Source organism: Ruditapes philippinarum, unplaced genomic scaffold (assembly GCF_026571515.1).
Source record: "Ruditapes philippinarum isolate M1 unplaced genomic scaffold, ASM2657151v2 ctg5755_1_1_1_1, whole genome shotgun sequence".
NCBI classification, from domain to species: Eukaryota; Metazoa; Mollusca; class Bivalvia; order Venerida; family Veneridae; genus Ruditapes; species Ruditapes philippinarum.
In genome coordinates, this window is record NW_026861131.1 from 12,425 (window position 1) to 34,091 (window position 21,667).

General features: G+C 34.7%; 1 protein-coding gene across 3 annotated transcripts in view; it reads right to left on the reverse strand.

Annotated features, from left to right (window-relative positions):
- The window catches only part of LOC132714648 (hydroxyacid-oxoacid transhydrogenase, mitochondrial-like), a 31,494-nt gene extending 12,103 nt beyond the window's left edge, over positions 1 to 19,391 (reverse strand). Inside the window, exons 1-13 of one of the 3 annotated variants that reach the window (XM_060697552.1) lie at positions 18,990 to 19,382; positions 17,118 to 17,140; positions 15,941 to 16,032; positions 15,218 to 15,372; positions 14,432 to 14,628; positions 13,699 to 13,776; positions 12,942 to 13,047; positions 12,149 to 12,301; positions 11,029 to 11,127; positions 10,334 to 10,412; positions 9,911 to 10,007; positions 9,385 to 9,542; positions 5,002 to 6,535 (exon numbers count right to left, since the gene is read on the reverse strand). In XM_060697552.1, the coding sequence (XP_060553535.1) occupies positions 6,452 to 6,535; positions 9,385 to 9,542; positions 9,911 to 10,007; positions 10,334 to 10,412; positions 11,029 to 11,127; positions 12,149 to 12,301; positions 12,942 to 13,047; positions 13,699 to 13,776; positions 14,432 to 14,628; positions 15,218 to 15,372; positions 15,941 to 16,032; positions 17,118 to 17,140; positions 18,990 to 19,054 (1,386 nt within the window). In that variant the 5' untranslated portion in view covers positions 19,055 to 19,382 and the 3' untranslated portion in view covers positions 5,002 to 6,451. Of the gene's footprint in view, positions 1 to 5,001; positions 6,536 to 9,384; positions 9,543 to 9,910; positions 10,008 to 10,333; positions 10,413 to 11,028; positions 11,128 to 12,148; positions 12,302 to 12,941; positions 13,048 to 13,698; positions 13,777 to 14,431; positions 14,629 to 15,217; positions 15,373 to 15,940; positions 16,033 to 17,117; positions 17,141 to 18,989 lie in introns of those variants that run through there. The other 2 variants (XM_060697551.1, XM_060697553.1) reach the window with 2 other exon arrangements.
- Positions 19,392 to 21,667: the final 2,276 nt, after the last annotated feature.

Here is a 21,667-nt window from a genome sequence, read left to right on the forward strand (position 1 = left end):
TCTTGGAAACGGGAGCATGGGGAGCGATGGCCTAGTGGTTAAGGTGTCTGCCTCTCAACCAAGGGATCATGCATGGGTTTGAGCCCTACTCGGGTCACCACCATGTTTCTTCATACGACACCAGTACTGTTCTGGTACTAGTTGGTTCCAGAAACCGGACTCGAAAGTGATTGATATAAGTTGCAAGAACTTGTTTCGCAATCGAGCTAAAATAAATAGCTATGTTTAAACCAATTTGACGGTAGCCGGATGTATACGTAATATAATTAACACGATTAACCAATGAAAAGCACAAATGTGAATGAACAATTCTGGTGTTACAGCATCTGTTGTCTATTCACTTGTTTTGTTTTATTATCTTTATTATCATCAGTTTTATCATTATCTCATTATCTTTACCTTTATCTATAGCCCAATTTAGGTAACCTCGTCTTATAAAAATTTAATCCAAAGTTACAGGCACCTTATCCCTCAGGAATTCATATCTTTAAATTCTTTAGAAATGCTAAACATCTGTTTAATAATGAATGTTTTAATAATTGATTAAGATGTAAAATGTTTAATCATTCAAAAGAGTAGCACTGAATGTGCTTCACACCAAACAATCATACTCATTTTTCTTCTGAAAAGATGTTACAGATGTTAATAACCATGAATAAAACTTGCACTGTGTAAGTATAATAAAAATGTTAGCATGTGCGATTTTTGATTTTGACTATACTCATTGGGACTTTGGGAAAACATTAAATTAAATGTCATATGTAAGCATTGTTATAGAATTGCATACATTCTGCAATTTAACGCCATGTTTTTGCTTTTTTTTTGTGTGTTTTTTTTTTACCGTCGAAGGATGAAACGTTATGGTTTTTGATGTCATTTTAGTTTGTTGTTGATTTTTTCCATTACTCTGAAAAAGATTTGCTAAATCGCACTAATAAATGTTGAAGATAAAAGTAATGTGTTTTGTTTGTGTATTTATGTTTATATTTTTTGACTTACAATAAAAAGCTTGTTAGTCTTACTTGCCGTTCACTTGCCCTTTTGGAGTTTATGGTCTCATGTCGCATGCGAGCAGCGGTAAAACTTCATCCAAACCATATAAGCACCATCTGATAACACTATTATCGAAATAAAATGTACTTTCATTCATTCATTCATTCATTCATTCATTCATTCATTTCTTTTTTTTTTTTGTTATTGTTGTTGTTTTTGTTTTTTTGTGTGTGTGTTTTTTGTGTGTGTTTTTTTAGGGGAGGGGGTCGGTTGTGTCGTAAACACGCTCACAAATTCATGAGAGAAACACTTGCCGTGTTATCTTTTCTACTTTATTATATCCAGAAACAGTTTCCCTAATGTCCTGCTGAAATATAGACAAATGAAATTTTAATTATAATGACTTGAAATGTAATGAGATCTACACCCAGTGCACCCTATTGTCTATTGTTGACTAAAAGATGCTCCGATAATTAAGTACATTATCCGAGTGCATTTTTATCATTTTGATTTTGAACTTTATCAAAATTTATGACACACGTGCAAGATAATTCAAAGGTTAAATTTTAAGTATTTTCCGGATATCTCTTAAGGTTGATACATTGATCACTAGCAGTAAATGTTGATAAGATGGTTATAATTGTGGCTGTAAACGTTGTATTCTCGTCCTGGTACAAAAATGTTGTGTCCTCGTATCTGGCTGAAAAAAAACTTGTTTTCTCGTATCGGCGAAGTCTATGGTAGCTGAAAATAATGTGTCCTCGTATCTGGCTGAAAATGGCGTGTCCTTGTATCGGCGCTATCTCTGGTGGTGGAAATGCTGTGTCCTCGTATCGGCGCTATCTCTGGTGGTGGAAATGCTGTGTCCTCGTATCGGCGCTATCTCTGGTGGTGTAAATGCTGTGTCCTCGTATCGGCGCTATCTCTGGTGCTGGAAATGCTGTGTCCTCGTATCGGCGCTATCTCTGGTGGTGGAATGCTGTGTCCTCGCATCGGCGCTATCTCTGGTGGGTGGAAATGCTGTGTCCTCGCATCGGCGCTATTCTCTGGTGGTGGAAATGCTGTGTCCTCGCATCGGCGCTATCTCTGGTGGTGGAATACTGTGTCCTCGCATCAGGCGCTATCTCTGGTGGTGTAAATGCTGTGTCCTCGTATCGGCGCTATCTCTGGTGGTGGAATGCTGTGTCCTCGTATCGGCGCTATCTCTGGTGGTGGAAATGCTGTGTCCTCGTATCGGCGCTATCTCTGGTGGTGGAAATGCTGTGTCCTCGTATCGGCGCTATCTCTGGTGGTGGAAATGCTTTGTGTCCTCGTATCGGCGCTATCTCTGGTGGTGGAAATGCTGTGTCCTCGTTATCGGCGCTTATCTCTGGTGGTGGAAATGCTGTGTGTCCTCGTATCGGCGCTATCTCTGGTGTGTAAATGGCTGTGTCCTCGTATCGGCGCTATCTCTGGTGGTGGAAATGCTGTGTCCTCGTATCGGCGCTATCTCTGGTGGTGGAAATGCTGTGTCCTCGTATCGGCGCTATCTCTGGTGGTGGAAAATGCTGTGTCCTCGTCATCGGCGCTATCTCTGGTGGTGGAAATGCTGTGTCCTCGCATCGGCGCTATCTCTGGTGGTGGAAATGCTGTGTCCTCGTATCGGCGCTATCTCTGGTGGTGGAAAATGCTGTGTCCTCGCATCGGCGCTATCTCTGGTGGTGGAAATGCTGTGTCCTCGTATCGGCGCTATCTCTGGTGGTGGAAATGCTTAGTGTGTCCTCGTATCGGCGCTATCTCTGGTGGCGGAAATGCTGTGTCCTCGTATCGGCGCTATCTCTGGTGGTGGAAAATGCTGTGTCCTCGTATCGGCGCTATCTCTGGTGGTGGAAATGCTGTGTCCTCGTATCGGCGCTATCTCTGGTGGTGGAAAATGCTGTGTCCTCTCGTATCGGCGCTATCTCTGGTGGTGGAAATGCTGTGTCCTCGCATAGGCGCTATCTCTAGTGGTGGAAATGCTGTGTCCTCGTATCGGCGCTATATCTGGTGGTGGAAAGGCTGTGTCCTCGTATCGGCGCTATCTCTGGTGGTTGGAAATGCTGTGTCCTCGTATCGGTGCTATCTCTGGTGGTTGAAAATGGTGTGTCCTCGTATCGGCGCTATCTCTGGTGGTTGAAAATGGTGTGTCCTCGTATCGGCTGTGTCTATGGTGGTTGAAATGAACCAATACAAGTACTGTCGCCTGATATATATGGAAGCTGAATTGTTGTGTCCTCGTATCTGGCTGAAATGAAAATTCAGCTTCCAGAGATATCAGGCGACAGTATTGTTATTGGTTTATTTTGTCTGGGGTTTCCATTTGAAACAAAAGTGAAAGGGAAACAAAAGTGAAAATGGCTGGGGCGACATCTCGGGATGTTTCTGCAGAAAATTGTCTCGGACTAACGACCTCGCCAATTTTTTTAGCTGAAACATTCTTCGATGACGCCCCAGTGTTATATTCTCGTAACTTACAAGTTTCATATACTATAACTATTACAAAGACAAAAAATCTTTACTTATATGTTGCATGATCAAATGTTATGAAGTCTTTTTTCCAGCAATGACACTGTAACCTTGATAAAGAGGGGATTCAACCCCTCGAAACGTTGGAGTGCAATAGATAGTTGATTACTGTAACCTTTGTCAGAAGGTGTTTATTAGATATCACGTATCATATTAATGTAAATATGGAGATCAACAATTTTCTACAAAATCTCGTAAAATCTCGCAACATGATGCGCTAGAAATGTTATCTGTATTTACATCTCAGTGCAGTATTTCCTGATAAACAGTAAATTCCGCGTCTTTTATCGGATTTAACAGCGATACGAAATAATAATAAGATTTAAAATGCTTATGTCGGTTTTAATATGATATTTATAATGATATATAGGAGTCTAATGCTATAGATCGACAGTCAGTTTCTAGTTGTCGTATTTAAGCCTATAATGTTTAGTTTCCGACGTGTATAAGCTAGAAAGACTGTCATAGATTAAGAAGTGCAAGTTGAATGGAGTGTGTTTGTATGTGTCTGTATTTGATTTGATTTATACCCGCCACCGGTGCCCATATGGGCGAGTCCCCCATAGAATATTAGACGACTTTGGTGGATAGTTCAAGAAACAGATAAAGAAAGATGCCCGAATTACAGAAGCTTCTTCTGGTTCTTAAGCGTACCCAAGGGACGCCGATTTAAAGTTTCATCCGGAAGACTGTTTTTGTTGGCCAGCATGGGAATCGAACCCACAATGTCGAGATCACAAGTCTCAGGTTCTAACCGATTATGCTATGCGGGCTGGTATGGGGTGTGTTTCTCGTGAAGATGTTGCAAGTGACATAGTATTAAAATACGTATCATGTACTGCTTAATATGAAGACTTGAAGGACGTGTCGTTGGTTGAAAAAAAAGAAACTCAATTTTCAAAGTGTATGCCACATTTTAGGTTGACATTGGACGTAAAGTTTGCATTTTTCTGAAAGGTATCATTTTTGTGAAGGCCTACCCTGTGCTCAACTCTTGAAGATGTGTCATGGCCCCTTAGGTGTACTGTTGGCTTTGTTTGCGATATGTCAGAGGGCGTGCCATGATGTATTACTGTATAGAAGGTATGTCAGGCTTGAATGTTATATTGTAGCCTAAAAAGTGAATCATGGGCTAAGAGTGTGTGACTGTATAAAAGGTATGTCATACTTGAAGTTCGTCCGCTAAGCTCAACAGGGTAGGGCGTTGGACTGTGAATGCGGCGACCCTGGCTCGATTCAGGTCATTTTCGTTGTGATTGATCATGAAATCCTTTCAACGATCATCCGCACTGTACCTCCGTTCTGACATGTACAGAAATATCGGTTCCTTGTGAAAGTGAAGGCTACTAGAACTGTAGTAGTAAACGGCTGGACAGCCTGCCCAGGGAATGTGTTCTGTGCGATTTTCTCGAAGGCAGTTCAGGTTCGAAATTGATACATGTTTAAAAATTAAGCAAAATCATGTCAGGTTGCAAACATTTATTTCAATATACAATAACAGATTATATACATTGAACCCTAAGTAAACAAATCGCCTAATATTATGTTTATAGTTGCATGTTTAGACGAGGATGTTAATTGACAACCACTTGAAAACTTTATCTAGCAATTTCAAACTTCCTCTATTTATACAATGCAAACAAGTTAATTAATAAAAATAGGATAAAATCAAGGTTTAATTCTTACACCCCATTCATAAAAAGCATCAGAAGTAAAATGTGGGGAGACAAATTTATTAGTTCTGCTATATAATTAATACTTAATATAAAGCAAAAATGGATCTAGTTCTTTTTCAAACACATACATCGGGATTGACTTTCCCCATATTCAACACCTTGTGTTGTTTGAGTCGTTACGTAATAAAACTGACGTTATAATTCTTCAATTTTTGTCAAGCTAAAGTTTGTTTACGCATGTTACAGAAAAATAAACATGTAATAATAGAAGGAATAAAACACGAGTGCACTAATCTGGTGAATTCTATCAAATGTTGATTGCGTAAAGTTATATTCACACTGACCCATAAGTACTTTTTATTTAATAAATACAATTCTACCAATCAACTCGAGCAATACAACCTATCAGAACAGCTCACTGGTGTAACATATATTATCGCCAATCGTCCCTTAGTTTAGTTTAAACATATTAATTTCCTTAACCATATTCGTCCCTCATTTATTCGTATGTTGCAAAATATGATATTTTCTTGTCATTGGAAGTAAAAATAGAAGAATGGATACAGATTCGACGTACGTATACTCTTAAATTTTTCACACCATTGAAAATGCATTGGTGTTCTAAGATAGATCAAAAGTAAATGTTCACGCTCTACAGTAATGTAAATACTTGTTGTTTTTTTTTTTGTTTTTTTTTTAAACTGCATGTTTGTAAAGTCGATTTTCATTGGACGTTCGTGAAGTGTATATTATTTATATATACAGCTACTGTAGATAAATTACTGAGCCATATAACCTGTCAGAATTCTTCATAAGTAGTTATATTATTTCCCGCATGGGTTATATTGCAATCAACCGTATATACGCGGGCATATAAACATGTCAAAAATCCGTATAACAAATTTATAATTCATTACAACTCTCTCATTTGAATTAAAACTAATTAATGAATTTACAACATCAATACATATAGACCTTTTTATCACGCGGTCCGTTGCAATGAAAAATATTATTTTCTCGCACATGCGCAATCTGCGTAGGACAAAAAAGCATTTTATAAATGTCACGGCTATCCAGTGAAAATTAACTTTACAAACGTGCAGTCCAAAGTCATCATAATAAGCATTATAAAACAAACATAATGCTTTTCTTTTCTTAAAGCCTGGTCCCGAGTTTACAGGTCATTCGTAATGTTTATATTAACTGTTTGATTTTAGCTGAAATAAGTTCTAATATGGCTAGTAAATTTTCATGGACTTCTCGAAGAGTTCGCTCATGTTATCTTCATGTACTTCTCGTGGTGACAGCTTTATCAATCGGTGCTGAAATAGATAAAAAAACACACACCATAACATATATACAAAGGCACAGGGAAACGTATTTATTACATGCTTTTCGGTGGTTTATAGAAATATATCCGTGATATAAAACTGGTAATTTCACTGTTTGAAACAGTGAAATTACCACTTTGATAATTTCACTGTTTTGAATTTAAGCCCCTTACGTTGTTTCAGTGAAATACCAGCGTGCACAGTACTGGGTACCAACTTAATGACGTAACGTCGTAAATGACGTCACGTTGTGTTATTATTTGGCGCGCTTTTCATTCAGTATTAGGTTCAATGTCTTTTTAAAACGTTTCTTTGCATATAATAATAAGGAAATTTGTTTAGTTTAGTGTAAGACTGAAATATATTTCACCTTGTGAACACCAAAAGTTCATATTTCACTCGTGGCTGCGCCACTCGTGAAATATACCTTTTGGTGCTCACTCGGTGAAATATATTCCGATCTTACACTGAAGTAAACAAATATCCTCTATTTATTTATAATCATACAAAGACAGTAACATTTCTGTAATATCAAATACATGTACATTAGTATATAGATACTCTCAAAACATGACGTGTGGCATTACTGATTATCCCCAAGAATTCATGTAATTAAATTATAGGCAGAAGGACATTCTAGTACATGTATCAGATATAAATTTAATGATGCCACTCACTACCAACAAAGCACGCACCACGCAAACAAATATCGGAAGAATATTAGGCTTAAAGCACTGTGATATTTCTTGTCATAAACAATTTTGTCGGCTAAATGTACAATTTGTTTCATTTTCGTTCGAATACAATGTATGAATTTTCAGATATTTTAAGTTTGTTACAACAGTCATTTCATGCTGTTTTTTTATGTTAAACTAACAATGTAAATGACATGTGGCGACTCCAGGCCCAAGCGTGCACATGTGTAGGACCGCGGGCTTTCTGTGATACAGGGTCAACCGTATTTACAACGTTTGTTCGATTTGTTTCACTCAATAGTGTAATACTCTAATTAAATAAATGAGCTGCGTCACGACAAAACCAACATAGTGGGTTTGCGACCAGCATGGATCCAGACCAGCCTGCGCCTCCGCGGATGCGCAGGCTGGTCTGGATCCATGCTGGTCGCAAACGCATTATGTTGGTTTTATCATGACGCGGCTCAAATAAGCCAGTTCTTAAAGTTTACACCTTCTACCATATACTGTCAAACCAGCATCGGAACCTACATGTAAAAAAGCATTAGCAACACAGTCAGGACTGTTATTCTACATTTTCAATTTAAAGGCCCATTATGCCTCAGATATGCTATCATTTCTTTAAACATTTTATTTTTTGGTATCTTGTTACAGTTTCCAAACAAGTACCCATTTGCCATATAAACTACATTTTGCTTCTGTTGCTCTAATAGCAATTGGTGTAATTATAGTGAATAAGTACTGTTTATGGAAGTGAAAGTACTATTTTGCTTACAATTCGCCACCTTTACGGCACATTTCTTCGCGTTCAAGGCTGTTTTCTTCAGTTATTAAACATCTTACATGCCCTAAATCTATTATAAAAAAACATTATCAAACACACGTTAACAGTTTTAAAGAAATAAAAAATACGGATTTATGAGGTATAATGTGTCTTTATAAAGCACGATAAAGTTGCACGAGCAGACATTAATTTGTCTATATTTCCCTATCAACACACCCTGTTTTAATGAAGCTGAAACCTACAGGTTTTGAATATATCACGTTTTGTCAATACTTTAACAGACGTATATTTCAGGGAAATAAGAAACTTAATTAAGATCGTGAGGTTTAATATCTGCTCAAACGGACTTATTAAAGGACGGCATTTGAGCATATTAACTGCTGGAAATGAAAAATATCTCAAATTACACGCAAAGTACAATATTTAATCCAAAAACATGAAAATTCCTTTTCGAAAATTATTTATTTGATATCAACAGCGATTTAGATATGCTATAGTAAAACGTTGACAGTTCAAATGTAACAAAAATGATACGTTCTCCAAAAGGAAAGACCAATTTAATCAACAGCAATGCGGGCGTATGACGACAGTAAATTAATGAATTAATAAGTAACTTACGTACATACTTTATAATATGAACAGAAGAGAACAGAATGTCTGTGCTAATCATTTAACTTGTCAAGTTTAATACAATTTAATTATAAAAATTACTATTTAACCTTAAATGCCCGATAATGTAAATATTATAGACTCTAGTACAAAGGTATGTAAAATGGCAAATGAATCAAAACAATCTTTAAAAATGAGACAGGTGTCTAAATGTTAAAAGTTTCTGACAGTCAACAAGGTCGGTGCAGGATGGGGGACATGACTCTTAAAGAGTCTTTGACTCAAACTCGTATTGTAATGAAATTGGAACGTTGCGTAAAATCATGACGGTGACAAAAACTGCAAAAACAGTCATTAATTCCATTATATAACATCTAAATTATTTCTTGAATTGTATTTTTGTTTTACTTTTCTTAAAATCTTAGTACATTTTTCTCAAGATTGATTTTCTTGATAAATTTTGGCTCATTTTGGGTACATGCATTTTTAAACAAAGGTTCAGTCGGATGTTTATTTGAACAGTACTAAGTATCTATTCATGTGACCATACAATGGCGATTACCGACCATTTAATGCTGTACAAATGTACTCGTATTATGATATTACTTAATTGGTCAGGTGAAAACTCAATTTTTATTTTACACGTTTTCGTCTGCCCAGATTAAACATAAGCAGACGGAGCACTGACTGTATGAAACATTTGTTGTCTCCCTTTAAACTGCTTCTACCATATATACAATGTATGTTCATACCTGTGGCATAGCGCCGGCAACCATTGTTTTCACGTCGTCGTTGGAATAACCAACCGCATTGAGACCATTTGGTACCTTCAATTCATCAAGTATCTTCCGGAGACAGTCAGACAAGATCTTGCCAGCGTCCTCTTTTCGCGCATTGCTAATATCAACACCTAAAATAATTCACATTTTAATATACCACATGTGGCATTAATCTTGACATTTTGACCCTGATATTAGGCATTTCAGGACGAACTCATAAAAGTTTTAAAGTCAAAGTTGAAATTACTGAACATAAACAAAAACTTAATAAAAAGTTCTCGTCATTTTATATAGGGAAAGACATTGTTAATGTAAATATTGCCGCTTCAACACTATTATTATGTTTATTCATTTAATTCTGCAAATGCCGCAGTATTACTTTAATGCTAAATATAGAATTTACAAGTTGACATTTTCAAAATTACAAATCGTGTCACTATTCTATACAGCAGAGAGGTTTTATAACAGAAAACATAACAGCGACATGAAATACACCTGCCTAAAGCTTCTGCGGCTCCCAAATGTCTGTCTGGGCAGGCTGGTGCCGTAAACTCGAACACGGCTGGAGCGGACACAACTACTGATAAACCATGAGGCTGAAAGAGGAGAAATGATAATAACATGTGAATGATATAGAAAGGTACAAAAATATTAAAGTTTAAACATACGAACACATGATTTTAAAAGTGAGACAATGCTTTATCCGGTGTAATCGTTTACTAAATTAGACGATCGAATTGGAAGTTGACAACAAAACGATCTTGCCAGCATATACATGTAGTTGGATACAGCAAACATAACTGTATGATTTCTTTAAACTATTTGTAACAGGCATAATAGGAATATGGTTTATATATTTCTTTTTACAGCAAACTTTCAAAGACTGGTAAAGTATTAAGTATTAAGTAAGTTATTAACTTACAATAAGAGGCAGATCTGGGTTATATCCCTTTTCAATATAACTTTTAACATTTCCCGAAATAGGATACGACATTCCATGGCTAGAAAGATAGAAAACAAATTTAAATACATGTATCATGGCTTGCTATAGTAAAAAAACGTGTTTTTTTTCAGTATGAAAAGGTTTTTGTCAACTGAATATATATGATAAGATTTAATGTTCTTCGATAAAAACTATCGTAGTTAAGCCTAGCCCGGGTGGCCTCGTAGTTAAGCCTAGCCCGGGTGGCCTCGAGTGGCGGCATGACCAAGTGGTTAAGGCGTAGGACTAGTAATATGAGGATCGCTTGCCGTGTGGGTTCGAAGCCCGTCCGGGGAAAGCCAATGTTTCTTTGCACTCATTGCTCAGTACTGGATTGTTCCAGGAACAAATTCGAAGATGTGTCTAAAAGATTATAGGTTCCTGCACTATCGAACTAAATAAATCCTGTACAAACTTTAGTGACTTTTTTGTTTTACCTATCTCCTGTAACAATTACATTATGTAAACTCTCACTTGATATGTTACTATACATGGCATCGTATATCAATTATGTAAACTACATACTATTATAAATGAACTCGAGATTGTTTAGATGACTTTTATGAAAACGGAGGAACTCGTACTTGGATAAGAGTAATTTAAAGTTAAATATAAAACATTCAAAAAAGAAATACCACAGATGACACCCAGCGTTTCCAAATCCGACGCCAGCATATGCACTGGCAAGATGCATCGCAGCTCTTGCTTCAAAATCGTCAGCATTAAATGTGGCTCTGTTAAGTGTAGAAGACTTATATCATTGTCAAGATACAAAATTCATATATGTTGTGATTATGTAGATAGGATATAATTCTATTGGAATAGAATTGCATTTAATGCAACTTTAAAATGCACTTTTCTAGATCAAGGTATATGCAATCTAATTTAACAAACTAATAAATAAGTCTACGTTACTTGGAAAACATAAGAAGATCTGATACACTTAACAAATATTCAAAGTACTCCGAATGTATATCTCCTGGGCCAAATTGTAAGTTATTTTGTGTTGTTTAAAAATAATGAAGTATGGGGTGTGTTCCACAGATCATGACCGCTTAAAATAGATTTTTGACTGCATTTCACGTTTTATTTCTCAAATGAAAAATGCGTTGTTGGACATGTAAAAGTTATAAGAAATCAAAATTCCTTGTATGTCTCTTACCTAAAAAGAGTAGAGGGTGTGTGAAATTTCGTGTTCTCTTTTATATTAAAAAAAACAAAACAAAAAAAAAACAAGGAATTTTGTTTCACATTTTACGTAAATGGCCTCCCAGTAGGAATACTGACCAATTTTCTTCCATGGAGCAAGCATTATGAAAATACTCGAAAGATTAATAGGTCAAGTTTGACGCCGAATGCTACCAAGCCGGATGTGTCAATGATGAAAATAACAGGAAATGGTGTATAATACAAATGTATATAATTATTATTTCACAATCTAATTTTGTTAAGTACAATATAACACCAGAGTACTTAGCACTTTAGTTAAGTGTATAAAGTCAAACTCGGTCACATGCCTAGTGATACGATAATTTTATAGTGATAAGATAATTTTATAAGTTGAGGAAAATGTACAACGCTATAACTTTAACTCTTTATGCACTAGCCGCATTCCTGACATTAAAAGCCACCAATATGGGGTCATGTTAGCCTGTGAAATGTTAAAATGCCCAACTTCACTATCTATTAAATAACCAACGTGCAAAAAATTGTTGTCTTAGTAAAGTAGGGCAATGTACTTAATAGAAGCCTTACCTTTTGATGAACTTTGAGGTAAGTTTTAACGCATGAAGAGACCAAATGTCGCTGATTGGATTACAACCTTGGTATGCTGGTCTTAGCAGTGGGTCGGTCGGCCGTGGAGAACGCTCGAGATAAAATTTAGCAGTGTATGATTCTATAGCATGGCTGAAAATAAACATTTAATTTATAGATACGCGCTTAATATATACATGAATTTTGTTACTAAAACTTTAACAATATGTTGTGTAAACGGTAATATGATTGAATCGTCATGTTATACCAAAGATTGTTCAGATATATATAATAAAAACATTATTTTGCAGGAGTTTAAAGGCCCGTATGACACGTTCGTAGTTGAACTTACGTTCGTAGTTGAACTTACGGAATCATACGAACTACAGAACGTAAGATTTTGTTCGTGAAGAACTCAAGAGTAATTATGTACACATTTCTTTTTAATGATCTCAAATTAACCAAATCTGTTCTGTTTTTGGAATTAAGTATGACCCTGCATGTTTAAATTTAACCAGGAAACTATTTTTGTCATAACAATTAGTTGAACTGTTATACAGGTCAACGCATTATTTTATGAACTCCAGACACTGTAATCTATGACCGGGTAGTGGCATGTTAAGCTGGTAAATAACCGTTCAATTAGCGCCACAAGGTCATGTTTGAAGATAGGATCTTATGTCAAAAATTTAGATTATATCATTACATATGATATAATATTAAACTTATCTACGATTAATTTACAGCTTGACGATGCTTCAATGCTATGTTAAAAGCAAACGTATCTACCTACCACAATACGTCAATTCCGGAATAGCACGCGACACGTTCGGGCATGGTTACTAAATGTTCGGGATCCACAATTCCAAGTGTGGGTCTAAGAGCTCTATTAGCAATGCCTGTAAAATAGAGAAATATAGAATAAAAAGCTTTTGATGGGCTTCAGGAGATTTTTTACCCAGCAGATTAACAGGGACAGGACATGTTACAAAACAAAAACATATAGAATCTACTGGTAAGAGTATATAGTACAAGTACAATGTATATATACATGTATAAGATTGAGAATATTATGGTTTAGCCGGTGCTTGGGGAGCCTGAGGGATGTTGCTCTTTTTCATTGTATATAATCTCATGTGCAGACTCAATCAAACGGAGTCCATAATTTTCATGTAATATTTTTGTGATTATTGCTTTCGAGGGATAACATTTTATCAAGATTTTGATGTATTATACATGTATTAGGTTTGCCTGGCTAAAGTGAGAAAGCTTTCTTTGAGCTGTGTAAACCCTTATTTTGCAGGACCTATATCAGATAAATGTATCATATAGTAAATATCTCTAAAAATAGGCTTTGTTCAAATATGGCTACCTAATATATCCTATGAATACAGTATATCAGCTTCTCCATGTTCTCCGAGGCCAAAGGCTTAAAATAATAATAATAATATCCTTTTTCAAGAAGGTAACATATAAGCGCACATCTAAAATACATCTAATTTTCATATGGCAAAAACAGGTACAATGTCATATATGGGTTTGTCTATTACCTGTTTTGGCTTTCATTGGAAGATAATCAAACACTGCAACACCAGTTGTTTCACTTCCGGTTCCAGCAGTAGTAGGGACTGAAAGATCATAATAAGGGATTATTTCCAATTTGGAGAGAAAATTCAGAATATTTAACAACTATTTTCCACTTTACTTTTTAAAGTCGCAGGACGTTTGGCGACATACTTAAAAAAAATAAATTAACGAATTTAACATTTAAAAAAACCTTATATAATTGCTGTTAAGTTTCACTTATGTCGTATAAGATATTCATATAAAAATTTATAAGATTGGTACAAAATGCCATGCCTTAAATCTGAATTCCTCCAGATGAGCCGATATATTTTAGGAAAAACAGAATTGGGAAACTATAATAAGATTTTAAGAAAAGTAATAACATTCACAAATTAAGAAATAATTCACATGTTATTTGCAATAAATTGTATATTTTATCAGCATATTTCTAATGAGTGATTTACGCAGTAATGGCTATTTTTTCATTCCAACCATTTTTTGGTATTTTCTAGATTTATAGTGCCGTTTGCAAAGTGTTAATTACCGTCTTAGTTCACTTGACAATATTCTACTTTATAATACATTTAAAAAGAATAATCAAAATTGGAATGAATCTGAAGGCATGCTGCTTTAAACCTATTACATGTATTACAATGAAATACATTTACATCTAACATAACTTTACCTTTTCGTGGAAAAAAAAAGACCTTGTCTTACCTGCGATCAAAGGTTTGAGCTGATGTGTAATTGGGAGACCTTTGCCAATTGGAGCATTCACAAAATCTAGTAATGTTGCGTCTGGTTTTGTAGAATACAGATTAGCTGCTTTACAGGTATCTATTACACTTCCCCCACCCACCGCCAGAAATACGTCAAAGTTATCGGCCTTTGCAAAGTCGATACATTCCTTGAAACTGTATAACAAGATAACAAAAATAATTTTGATGCACAACATCATAATCGCCGCACATGTTTATGTAATAAGTTGAAGTAATGAAATGTCATAATCATATCTAAAAAAAAAGCATGTGCAAACATTTCTTTAGGTAATGTGTAATACAAATGCATTTAGTGGTCTATTCATTTTCGTACAGTAGGTATTTATAAATATTTCAAGTGGTAGAAACATCATTCAACTTTGGAGCGCTTGTTAAGGTCCGTAAACTAGCTTATAAAAAACCATGGCCTACGAATTTTGGGATCAGTGATTAATATACATATATTACATGTGTATAAACGTATTCAGAACGGTAAAACAAATACGTATTCAAAATCTCAGTATTCCAAAATCATTAGTTTGGACGATGCAAATTTATATTTTATTTTTAATTATAATATAATAGCTGATGCTCCCAAAACGATTGCACAAATTTCCTGAGTGTTATAGTTTGCCGCCGCGTGAAATAATCTGATTACGACTTATGTGACATACCTATTTGGGTGATAGCTAATTTATATTGAAAACAATGTCGTTGATCAAAAGTTTGGTACCAAAAAATTTACCTTTCATCTGTAGGTTCAACAGCTACTTTGTCGTAAAGTTTGAAAGGTACACCTTGTGAACTAAGGGACTCTATAACCGTCTGAACTGGCTTCATTTTAGACAATCTACTGTCCGTTACCACCATCACATTCTTAGCACCCATGTTCTTACAGTCCTGTTATGAACAAACATTCCTTGGTTCATAAATAAACGTACAATAAATGGACGTGCTTTTTAGAACATTCATGTCTCAATATATCAAGTAATTTATACAAATATTTTGCCGGTCCAGTTTAGTTGTCTGTTTTGAATTTTGTCCTAACTGCAAATTTATTTATTTATTTATTTACTTAGTTATTTAATGGCTTCATAGTGACTTGATACTAATTTCGGTGTATTGGTAAGTCATGTTCTTTCATTAAATAACGCTGAACAATTACATAATATCTATAATGTACAGAATTTCAGAATTGATCTGCAAACAGTTATAAATCTGATAATATCTCAAAATCATCATTTGAGAGTCGTGGTTCTATTTCATGAACATCAATTCCAACTTTCGTAAAATTGAGCTAGGGACAAAAGCTAGTTCGGTGCTTCTTGACGGCGTGTATGTGGTAGTCAATGACTCATGACTCATAAAATCATACGACATAGATGTGGTATGTACGGAATATATACCGTGGGTTATCGACAATGTAGTCACTGATGCTTAATTGCTAGTTATATCTAACAATACTTACCATACCTACTTCCCGCGTCGACCCAGCGCCATACCTGATGTTGGAGCAAGCCATTTCGATGGCGTATTCTGTGTCCGGGGACGAACTGTACGCTGTAATTATTGTTATCAGAAGTTATTATTTTATGATATAAAAATACATGTATATCAAGATAGATAGTCACGTTTTGACACAAAGTTATTTTAAGAAATACTATGTGGGACTGTGTGTAACCGTGTTAAAATGAAAACTATGGGTAGTCGTGTTAAAGTAAAAACTCATTTCAAACAACGTAATAAAGATATTGATGGACCCTGCCATGGTTTTGGTCCTTAACACATATGAAAAATGTTATACGAGATCCGTGCTTATTAAATTATGAAAATTTGATTTGCTTATTTGGCACCGTGATAAAGAACTTCGGAAAAAATCGCCATTTCCGTCATAAAGACCATAATATATATAACCAAGATCATGATCAATAGAAAGCTGAGAGTACGTAATTACTGCGTTCAAAAGATCTGCAGAGAGTCGATCGAATTTATAGATCTACTAAATGGGTTGAATACCTTAAACATATTTCGTCCCACTTGGTAAGTTTAATTATGTATGGCCTTGATTTACAAAATCAAAACAAAAGAAAATTTAAAAGGTCTAAGGCTTTACAAACTTATATTTTGTATGGTAGTATAAAAGCATTTGTTTACATTTACCACCCCTTTGAAAAATTACTTTACATTCAGCGCTATTTTGTTATGGCGAAAAGCCTCTTATATGTTTTAAATCTATTATCAAAAAAATATAATTAAACACATGTCTTCTTTTTCTTCTAAATAAAATAATATATTCATCTCTGAGGCATATTGTGCCTTTAAATAACATAGAAAAACTATGGACTATGTTAAATCATTGCTAATGCACTTTTAAAATAAGCAATAGAATGTCTTGATTTGCCACTTACAGCTTTCCACTCTTTGAATATAGACCTTTTTACAATACAGTATTTCCATAGAAACGGAAGTAGAATTCCGCGCATGTACATTCTGCGTAGGGCAAAAAAAGCAATAACGAAATAATAGATTCTATCAGTTTTCAACAGTTTGATATAGTCTAAATGATTAAACATAATTAAGTTTAAAACAGTTTGTTTTACGTTTGCAATACAAAAATATCTTTTAAATTAATATGATATACTAACCTTGAAGTCGAGAAAGAACACATCTGAAACAAAATAAAAAGAATATAATTCAATATCGTGTACAGATATGTCTTTTTTGTTACTTTTCTGTGTTCTAAATATCATTACTGTGCCATTTTTTGGGTTTGTATGATAATACTAAATAGGTTTAAGGTCGTTTATTGAATTTTCAGAATTTGGTTGTGGAGACCTTTAGATGTCCCTTCTTTCGTTGCTTTGAAACAATGGAAGCCTATATTAGAATACAGTGTATTTCATATGGTATTATACAACCAACCTAGATTTAAAACCTACATTCTGATCCGCTGTCATATTATCATTGCTTTTCCGTTGTGCATTCCGCCGGTGTGCAGATGATATATATTGGTCTTACTCTCTTTATCATTACAAACAATAATTCAAGTGTTTACAAACTTGTGCAAAGTTATAACAAGATAAAAGTGACATCTTTAAATTGATAAACGCCGAGTGATCAGTTTTGATCGTTCAATTAATGTATAAACTAAAAAGGGCCGGTGAATTTATGCAAAAACAAAGAAGGGCCGGTTAATGTATGCATTATAAACATGCAAGAAGCAGGAATTCAAAATGTCAGCTTTTCTTCCATCATCAAACTGTTTATTTCAGACAGACCTGTAAATACTTGCTTACGTTTGACGGCACATGGCCAGAAAATCTTTGTATATCGGATGCGATGTTGATTAAGCAAAAAAAAAGAAGAAAGAAAACATTTTCAAGTCATGCAGGAATCCTGCTTGTAATTACATGCGTCAACATGAACCGAGTCCGCATGTTATAAAATATATGAACCGTGTTTTTTTATTATTATTATTTTGTTCGACGGATTTTACTAACATTGGTGAAAAAAAAACGATTATGTTACACCATTTTAAAATGACATGCATGCCTAATGCTAATTAAAATATGGATAGCAAAATTCACATCTACTTTTGATTTGATCTTTATTATACACAGGCAAATTAGAGTATATTTCGAGTGAAGAAACGGAATTCCTCGTCACTATTACATGTATAAGTAGAACTGCAACTTTTACATACACAAAACAATTTCATTTTGTATAAAACAGTATGTTAATTCACTGGAAATTAATCAAAATAAATATTTTGTATATGACACACAGTATACAATGTATATGTATTAATTAGATACATATTGTACCAATCACTGTTGCGAGTACTATGTGCAGGTGTGTGTTGTAAGTACTGTAAAACAAAAGGAGAAATTCACAGCAATATAAGCAATATATGGTGTACTTGTGAGAAAAATTATTATCAAAACAAACATCGCTGATAAAATGATCAAATATTCGATAAAACGTGTTGAACGTGTTCAAAAAAACCCTGGTCTTATTCCAGTAATCCCAAGGACATGTGCGGGTAAAGAGGTCACTGACTGAAATGAAAATACATGTTAAACTGCTTTAAGTATGCACAAACTCTGGATAAAAAAGGGAAAATGAAATAAACAGTCGTTAATTTTCCAGCAATTATGGTTACTGTATCCTTGATAAAGATGTGTTTAACCGTTGGTGATTTTGATTGCATTATTCCATTAGATATAAATCATACCCTTCAATCACTTAATATATACACTTGCTTATTTACTAATCAAAACATTTTTTTTATTAAATTAACGCAAAACTGGAGGTGCGCTGCTTTAAAGTTTGTTATCAAGGGAGGTAACTCGTATACCGGATAACAACATTAATTAGACCGTTGAACGTGTCCTACTTATTATTAAATAAACAAAACTATAATGCAATGGTGGATATTTACCATATTTAAGAAGACTTTATAATTTATATAAGTAGAAATTAAACAGTATGTAGATTTCTAATAAAGAAGGACTTGCCTTGCAGAATTGTTTCGTAAAAGCTGACTTGCTTCACATCTAAGTATTTTCCCAAGGCTTGCCATAGTTATTAAACTCCTGAAACACGACTGAACTGTAATCCGATAATAGTTTTAACCCAGTCGTTCACACTTGTGACCCGCTGTACATAACAGTATCCTTGGCGAGATAACGAGTGTGGTTTTACTTAACAGCCTATTTAACACTGGGTGATAAACTAGGTCGCAAAATGCACGTCTGATGCACATTGACACTCTATCTGATTTCCTACCAGCTGTTAATAATGTGTAAAAGTTGAGATTTGTATCTAGGATGCGAATTTGTTTTTATTTCATTCGTTTTCCACTTGGTTAATCACGAGAAAGAAAACAAAAACAAGAAAGCATTTAAAACGAAATTGGAATTGTTTTCATATTACCAAGGATCACTACCACGTAGAAAGTTTGCGCGATTGTAATATATGTTTAACCAGGAAGGTTTATTTACATGCCCTGGCTAACACATACAAATCAGGGCCAATCAACAAGTGGCTACTGTTTAATGGACCTGATACATTCACGCATGGAAAATCTCGAGACTTATATTGTGGATTTCCATGTAATAAAACGTAAAAAACACATTATTGAGAGATTTCGAGAACTCCATGCGTATTTAATGCCATTTTCACGGTAACATTGACCAGTACATAATGCGCGACATCTTAATATATCCCTAAATATTTACAGACAGCTATATCATCTCCAGGTGCTCGACATGATATTAATAATTTTCTATCAAGATGTATAGTTAAAAACAGTTATACAATTAAAGGGACTCCACTGATGTTTAAAAGCGTAAAAACATGCATAACATGTGAATCTCATACATAAATGAGCTGGGGCATTTTGAAAAGAAATAAATACAAAGATAGTTAAGAAATATACTTTGAAATAAATTGGAAATCGCATTTTTATGCTTTTCTTAGCCCGATTTGAATGAAAAGCGTAATTTAAACGCTTTTCATTTTGGGTCATTTTTTTACAATTTGAATTATTATTCTGGAAAAACGAAGTGCGCGAATGATCTAAAATTTTGCACAAAGATTAGTGGTCTAAACCTACATCAAATGGTACATTTATCTGGAAAAAATATTTTCAGTCCAATCATGTCAAAAAACCTCAGTGGAGTCCCTAAGTTTTCTATCATTCTATCAGTTGTTATGTCCATAAAATCACATGAAATGTAATATAGAGAGGTCAAGTTTTAATTTGATGCTCGCATAATACATTCATTTGGATAGAAGCCGGGCTGAATCAAACCTAGCTAGGTGATTAAATGAATTCTCAATGATTCTTTGCTTGTTCAACCCAGTCGAGTGTGAGGCTGTACGATTATGTATATTGTTTCGTACTTCTCGCTAAGTCTGCGCTAATTAACAACCGTTTATCGACCGATGAATGGGTAAATATTGTTTTGGACTACAAGATCAATATTAAAATGTACCGGTGGTGGTGGGGGTGGTGTTGGTAGTTTTCACCCCGAATCACGACAGTAAGCCACATTGAATTCACCAGAGCAGAGTTCAACCACCGCATCGTTCCTGGGCAGGCTGTCAAGCAGTTTACCAGTACTAGTTGCCTTCACTTTCGTAAGGAACTGAAACTTCTGAGCATGCCAGAGCAGAAATACAGTGCGAATGACCGTAGAACGGATTTCATGATCAATCACAACGAAAGAAACTTGAGCCGTCCGGGAATCGAACCCGGGTCACCTATTGCAACGATCTACCTATTTATTTATTTATTTATTTATTTATTTATTTATTAGTTTATTACAGTCTCATCAATGTACACAGTTAAAATACATATAAAATACAATATAAATGTACATTGCCAATCTATAAGATTTACAAGAGACTAAAGGTTGACTTACTATTTACATATAAAATTCTAAAAATCTAAAATACCCTTGCTAATTTAAACCAGAGTAGAACATATGATAAAATGAATCTACTGATGTAATTTTTAAAATATTGAGGTAGCAAAGTACTTCCAAATTCTATATAGAAATTATGTTGTGGTTAAATTTAATCAGAATCCGGTTTAGAAGATTATTAGCAAAGGTATTTTCTAAATCGTACATGTATATCTAAGAACACATAAAAGTTATTTAAAATAATGTCAGTTGTATAAAATTAGTTTTCTTCTATTCAATATGTTAAAACAGGTTTTGGCAGTTAAAAATACAATGTCTGCATTGGAGAGAATATATCCTACTTTATCAATGTCTGAGAGGCATCAAAAACCATCGTTTAGCATTTGTGCTTCTCGAATCAAGTCGTTACGAATGGAATCGTATAGAGGGCAATATAATAATACATGCTTTTTATCCTCTACAATAGTTGACAGTGGAGCACAATCGTCGTTCCACTGGCAAACCATTGTAGCGTCCTAACTCTATACCGATTGGAGTTGTGCCACTGCGAAATTTAGCTAAGGCACCCCTGTGTGACCTGTTCAAAATTAACTTACAATAATTTTCAGTTTCAAAGTTATTCTTGAATGTTTTATATAATCTTAATTTGTTTCTACCAGAGCCATTTCGGCCTGATTCTTGATTAACAGTACAGTTCCAATTATGAATGTAATCTTCTAGTACTTTAGGCAATATAATATTAAACAACTCTTGTTTTTGTATCG